Raw genomic sequence first — 6,332 nt, forward strand, 5'->3', positions numbered from 1 at the left:
GGGTGCAAGGAAAGCTAACACATCACATCATAACATCCTTAATTTGAGGGCCACACCAAAAGCCACAAAGTCAACAGAGGATTTTCCGATAGCCTGAGCTCTGCAGCAATCTTAAACGCTTTTCCATGGAAGTATACTGTTAATTTAGAACGTTTCCCCACTTCACAAAAGCTGCACTGCTGGTTCTTAATCACAGGCCGTTAAATTCACATGGCCTAAGGCGACCCTGTGGTTGATGCCCTTAAACCATGCAAAGAAGCACGCTCAGCCTGGCGTTTCCCAACGCAGGGAGATGACTGGGGGGAAATCTGTTCCCAGCGGGAGGCAAACATAATAGGTGATGAAATGAACTCTACCTCCCACAAGACAGCCGGGAGAGGTGAAGCGCGAGGAGAAAAACCACGCTGCTAAGCCAAAGCCAACTTCACAGGCGGAACATGGGAAATGCCCCCGTTTCGGTGATTTAGTCTGTTAGTAGTAAAACTGTACTCTGCACGCTACAGCTGCCTACTTCCTGGGATCACGCGTGCTTTCTGTTTTAAACAGGGTCAGACTCTGCTCTCTGTCGCACCAGCGAAACTCCGTCGCTGACTGTGGATCCCTATCGCAGCAAATTAACATCAAGACCCTGTTTTCTGATGGAAATGGAGAATTTTCATGTTGCCTTTACAGGGATTTCTCTTTGAATCGGACATGCGGCACTGGGCTCTGACAAACTGGCCTGGGTTTTCTTTTTTGAATACAATGATACATGTTGAGTAGTGTTTTTCTTTAAGTAATATGCCAGATGGTCTGGGGGTGTGGTTTCTAATTTTATGAAGGGGGTTATCAGTCATCTCTGCGCTACAATATAGAGACCAAATCTGTCAGAATAGAAGAAAAACCTGCCCACTCTGACTTACAAAACTTACTTTTCCAATTAAAAATATATGCTTTGCATTGCAGGAGAGAAAATTACTGTTCCTCCTTCATTTTCCACAGATTCTGCCTTGTTACTCAGGAATATCAGACATTTTCCGCATGCATGCCTGATCCTGCAAACTCTTCCCCTACATGATCATCTGTAATTCTCGAGTCCACCCACTGGGTTTAAACAGGGCTACTCACACGCAGAAGGACTGGCAATGCCATGCACTAAAACGAGGGAGAAAATAATCACTGGAGTGTTTTTATTCTGAGCCTCAGTTTAAACCAGTATATGCTATAAAACAGAAACGTATCTCCTGCACAAGCCCTCACTGAACTAGCCCTTCCCTAAATGCAGTTACAGCCCTAAGGAAACACATTTCAGAAATATCATCTTACCAGTGACAACCAGAAAACATTTGATTTGCTAATCCAAGCTAATACTAAATATAGTAAACAGGCCCGATCCTGTTTACTGAAGAAAACATGGTAGTTTCAATGTTCGATTAGTAACTCTGATAAACCCTTAATATGAATTACTCATGACAGCCAAGACTGCAGGACTGTGCCCGGAAAACGTAAATGCTGGTAGTAAAGACCGGCTGCTCTCTGTGACGATCCAATCCTGCCTGTGTAGCTCAGACAAGGAGCACACAAGCAAGAACAGGGTGAAAGGCTGAATATTTTGTTTTTATTTTTTAATGTTGTTTATGTCTCAAGGCATCACTGCTTCATCTTGAAATAGTAAAATATTTACGTGTCCTGTTTCTCTAATGGTTTTCTCAACTGACAAATTGCACGAGAACAGCAAAATGAAACGGTAAACTTGTGACTGACCTCTTCAATTTTTGGTTATGCCTCCTCTGGCTAATATTTGCCATGAGTTAAATTATTGTTTTCTGAAATAAATTTCTCCCCTCTGCTACATCTACTAATTTGCTCAGCTCCCGCCATTGCTCCACTTGTCTGCTTGATTCTCTTGCAATGGAGCCATGTGAACTTTCGCTTTCCTCGTAAGTGGTAGTTAAAAATGAAGCATGTGCTGGTTACACTGGGGTATTTAAAAAAAACAATGTGTTCTGGTAGCTACAGAGCACCGACTCAAATGCAGAGGCAGCATGCAACATTTCAAAATGCTAGCGCCCAGATCCAGCCCCTCTGCAACCGCCACCAAGCCTTCCACGGAGTTCACCGGGAAAAAGATTTTAGCAGTAGTGCACTTTGTCTGGTCCAAAACAGTCTTCAGTGGGGAAATGTGTATTGCATAGCCCTTCCCTGTTGTGAAAGCTTCTTTCGTGGCAATGATAAACAATGATGATGATGAAGCACTGCTCTCCAAAAATATTAAACCAATGCCATCAAATTTGGTAATTAGTAATTCACCTCTATGGTAAAGGGTTGTGCAAGAGAGAAATACTCCCATTTTCAGTGTAATGGGAAACTGTTTGCTCCCTCACCACACGAAAATTGAAAGCTATGCCTGTGAAATACGAATGTATTTCCTCTATACAAAAAGCAGTGAGTTAAGCTCTAGAAGGATCCTGCAACACAGAATGAAGGTGATTGAACCTGGCACAGACTTCATAAAAATACACAGCATATGGTTTAAAGGGAGATGGCCCAGTACCAACGCAAGCAAGAACTCATTCATTTTTCTCTGTGTTTGCTCTTCGGAAAGATGCAGGTTTCCCCTGGGCACATCAAAGGTGCCGAGTTCATTCTCTCTCAACTAAGGGGAGAAATCACCAGGAACAAAGTGCATCAAGTGAAACCAAATGATAAGCAACCCAGTAAAACCGTGCTTCTAGAGCTGATTTACTGCTGCAACGATCTGTTTGAACTGCACATTCTCACTACACCCATTTGCATGCCTAATGATGCAGAAAATAACCCTGCGCTGTTTTCTTTTGGTAAAAAAATGTATTTTTAAGGGTAAGCTTCATATGCAGGTTCCTGTTTAAAATCAGGGCGGACAGTTTATTTTCCTTTTAATAAAGCCCCAGCGCTCGAAGAGACATTACTTCATTCACAAATATTGTCTCAAATATTTTAAATGCCTCTAGGACAGTAGTTTGAGATAACAGAGCAGTGCAAGCCCAACAACAAACCTTAAGGAAATTCTTCCCCGTTGACAGACGGAGAGGTCTGAAAACCCAGAGGGTCCCTCGGTCCCTCTCCACCCTGACCCCCCCCCCCCCGCCCCACAGCTCCCCTGCCCAGGGCTGGCTCCGCAGGCCGGCTCCCCGCACGGCTCCGGCCCCGGAGCGGCGAGAGGGGTCCGGGGCGCCGGGCCGCGGCCGGCGGCGGTGCCTCCCCCCGGGGCGGCGGGGGCCGACGGCGCGGGAGGAAGGATGACGGGACTAATTTACCTACGGAGTCAATCTCCAGGAGGCGCTGCAAGTCGCGGATGCTGTGGATCTCGCTGTGCGCCAGCCGCTCGATGAGCTCCTGCGGGATCTCGGCCTCCTTCAAAGAGACACGCACACACACACGCACCGCGGGTCACCGCGCAGCCCCGCGCACCGGGCGCTTCGGGTGGGTGGGTGGGGTGTTTGCTGGACGTGTTGGGACGGGGCAGGGGGGAAAGCCACACGCCCCCCCCACCCCGCGGTGCCCGCCGCCGGCTGAGCTGCGCCAAGGCTGGCCCGGGCGGGCGGCTCCCCACGGCCCCGGCCCCGGCCGCCGCTCCCCGAGCCCCGCTCGACGGCTGGAGGCCCATCCCGGCTGCTGCAGTTTGCCCCCCCTCCCTACTCCGGGCCGGGGGGGAGGAGGACCGCGTCCCCCACCAGCGCCCACGCCGCTGCTCCCGGTGCCGAGCGCACCCGGTCCCGGGAAAAGTTACAGCCGCCGCGCAGCGCCGAGCAGCGCGCTCGCCCCGGCCGGGGCCACCTGTAGCCAGTGCGGGAGGCGGCTCCGCGCCCCGCTCCGTCCCGAGCGGCCGGGTGCCGGGTGCTGGGCCCGGCTCCGAGCCGAGGCAGGGCCGGGCTGGGGGACTGGGGGGGCGGGGGGTACCGAACCAACTCCACTGCCGGTGCCCGCGGGCGGCGGGGCTCGGCGCGGGGGCGGCTGCTGCCGGGCGGCTCCGCGCACCGCTCCGCTCGCGCACCGCCGCAGCCCGCTCGCGCCCGCGGGGCGTGAATACATGTACACACTATATATACATATATATATATATGTAATTCTTAAGGGCAGGCAGCAGCCCCGGGGCGGAACGCAGGGTCATTCCCCTCGGGCTCCGGCGTGCGTGAATTGGCAACCCGCTTTCTGCCGGGGCTGGGGCAGGGCGGGGGCTCCCGGCGCGGAGGCTCCCGCGGAGCCCCGGCGGGCAGCCCGCTCCCCCGTGCCCTCCGCCGCCGGCTCGCCCCGACCCTTCCGCCCCCCCCGGGGACCGAGAACGCGGGCAGCCGCCCTCGCCTACCTCGGAGAAGGTGAAGGACAGGTAGCCAAAACCTATCAGCAAAACGCAAGCCCAGGTCGTCATCGCGGTCTGGTGCACTTCAGACAGGGAGGGAAGGCAACGCTGATGGAGAGGAGCTGCAGGCCGGCTCCTGCCGCGCAGAGCTTCAGTACCATCCCTCGGGGGAAAGGCAGCGGGGTGGCTCGGGGGTCCTCCGCATCCAGGGTGGCTCGGGGGGGTGGGTTGGGGGGGGCGGCGGTCGGGTTACGGCGCTGCCGCTGTTTGTACGTTCCCCTCGCCACGGGAGCGCGGGTGCTCTCCTCCGCGCCGCTCTCCCTCGTTCCTCTTGGCTCTCGGGACTAGACCAGCCGGTACTTCTGCATATTTGCTTAGATCAGACCAAAGTGAAACCCCAAGGAGTCGATCCGGAGCGCAGCCGAAACGCCCATCACCTGTCTGGGGCGGCGGGCCCCCCTCCCGCGGGCGGCGCCGGGCCCGCCTCCCCCCGCCGCCGCGGCCTCCCGCTCCGCGCCGGGACTGGGGGGGTGCGCGGTCCGCCGGTCCCGTCCCCCCCCCGCTCCGCTCGCCCTCACCCGCTGCCCCCTCCTCGGAGAGGGAAGGAGGGGGGGGGGATTAAAAAAAAGAAAAAAATCTTTATTGATACGGATGGAAATGTTTGTTCTCTCGCCAAGGACGCTCTCGCTTCCCTCCCCGGCCGGGGCGAGGTTAAAAATAATAATTAATGAGGAATAGCAGCAGTCGGAGCAATAACGCCAGGTCTCGCGGGCTGCCTCGGTGCGGTTCCTTCCCCACTTTGCACGGGAGAGAAAAAAAAATGAAACGAGGAGGAGGAGGAAGGGGGAAATATCGAGATCTCCCTGCGTCCCCCTGCGCGCGGCGGCGGCGTCAGATCCCACGGGGGCCCGGGCGGCGGCGCGCGGCGGGGCGGTGCGCTCTGTGCGGCGGGGCCCCCGCGCGCGGCCCGGCCATATAGCGCCGCCGCCACGCACCGCCCCCGGCCCTGCCCCCCCCACCCCCCCCGCACCCCCGGCGCTCGCGGCGCCCAGCCCGCGAACCGCGCGCCCGGGGGCCTTGGGGGGGCGGGGGAGGGGGGTGTCAGCCGTGCCCTTTGCGGCACCGGGAACTGCGGCGCGGGATCCACCTTGTGCCCCCGCCTTTCGCGCAAGGCGGAAGAGATCGCCATCGCCGGGGGTGCCGCGGGGGTGTTTTGTGGTGTTTGGGGTTTTTTTATCGTTGTTGTTACTTCATTTTTTCGCGGAGGGGGCTCGCCTTTTGCGGGGGGGGGGGGGGGGGGGGAGGGTGGCCATGGGTTGCGTTGGTCTTTTTTAACGTCGCTTCTTGCAGCGCAGCCTTCCTTGGGAAGAAGAGCTCCCCCCCCCCCCCCCCTTAAGAAATACAAAAGCACCCTCCCCTGAATATACGAAAAGCGGGGGGGGCGGGGGGCTGGGGGGGCGGCGGTGCCCCCCGCCCTGCGGCACCCGGCTGCTGCGGCATGCGCGGGCGCTGGGCTCCCCTCCGCGGCCGCGGAGACGCCGCGCCCCGGGGCTCCGCCGCAGCTGGGCCCGGACCCCGCTGCCCCGCCGGACCTCCCGCCCCGCCGGCGGCCCGCCGAGCGCCGAGGCCGGCAGCTCGCTTTCCTCCGCGTCCTCCCTGCCCGCCGCGCCCCCCCCCCCGCCCCGTTCCCCCGGCGCGGACCGGCCCGAGGTGCCCGCTGCACCCCGCCATCGCCCCGCACTCATTGTGATTTAAATAACGGCCCTTTCTCGGCTAAACAAAGCATCTTAATAGCAGATGCAAAGAATTCCGCTCATCTGAAAATCCGATGGCATTTAAGTGGATTAACTGCAATAACACGGCCGAGGAGCGATACTCTCCCCCGCGGAAGACAATAGACTGTAAATGCACAGCCAGGGAGACTTCTCCTTTCATCTCCGAGTTGCCTTCAGCATTTCAAAAGCGAATGCTTTCTAGAAGCCCTGGAGGGCTTTGTACGCTGCTGGCTTGGACA

General features: G+C 57.2%; 1 protein-coding gene across 8 annotated transcripts in view; it reads right to left on the reverse strand.

The window, feature by feature from the left end:
• The window catches only part of PDGFA (platelet derived growth factor subunit A), a 35,844-nt gene extending 30,596 nt beyond the window's left edge, over nucleotides 1–5,248 (reverse strand). For all 8 annotated transcript variants that reach the window (XR_012765595.1, XR_012765597.1, XR_012765596.1 and 5 more), the window contains exons 1-2: nucleotides 4,325–5,248; nucleotides 3,276–3,372 (exon numbers count right to left, since the gene is read on the reverse strand). Coding sequence is in view for 5 of the 8 variants with exons in the window: in XM_075436244.1 (XP_075292359.1) it covers nucleotides 3,276–3,372; nucleotides 4,325–4,387 (160 nt within the window). In the remaining 3 variants the exon portion in view is untranslated. The remainder of the gene's footprint in view (nucleotides 1–3,275; nucleotides 3,373–4,324) is intronic.
• Nucleotides 5,249–6,332: the final 1,084 nt, after the last annotated feature.

Source organism: Opisthocomus hoazin, chromosome 15, assembly GCF_030867145.1.
Source record: "Opisthocomus hoazin isolate bOpiHoa1 chromosome 15, bOpiHoa1.hap1, whole genome shotgun sequence".
Taxonomy (NCBI): Eukaryota; Metazoa; Chordata; class Aves; order Opisthocomiformes; family Opisthocomidae; genus Opisthocomus; species Opisthocomus hoazin.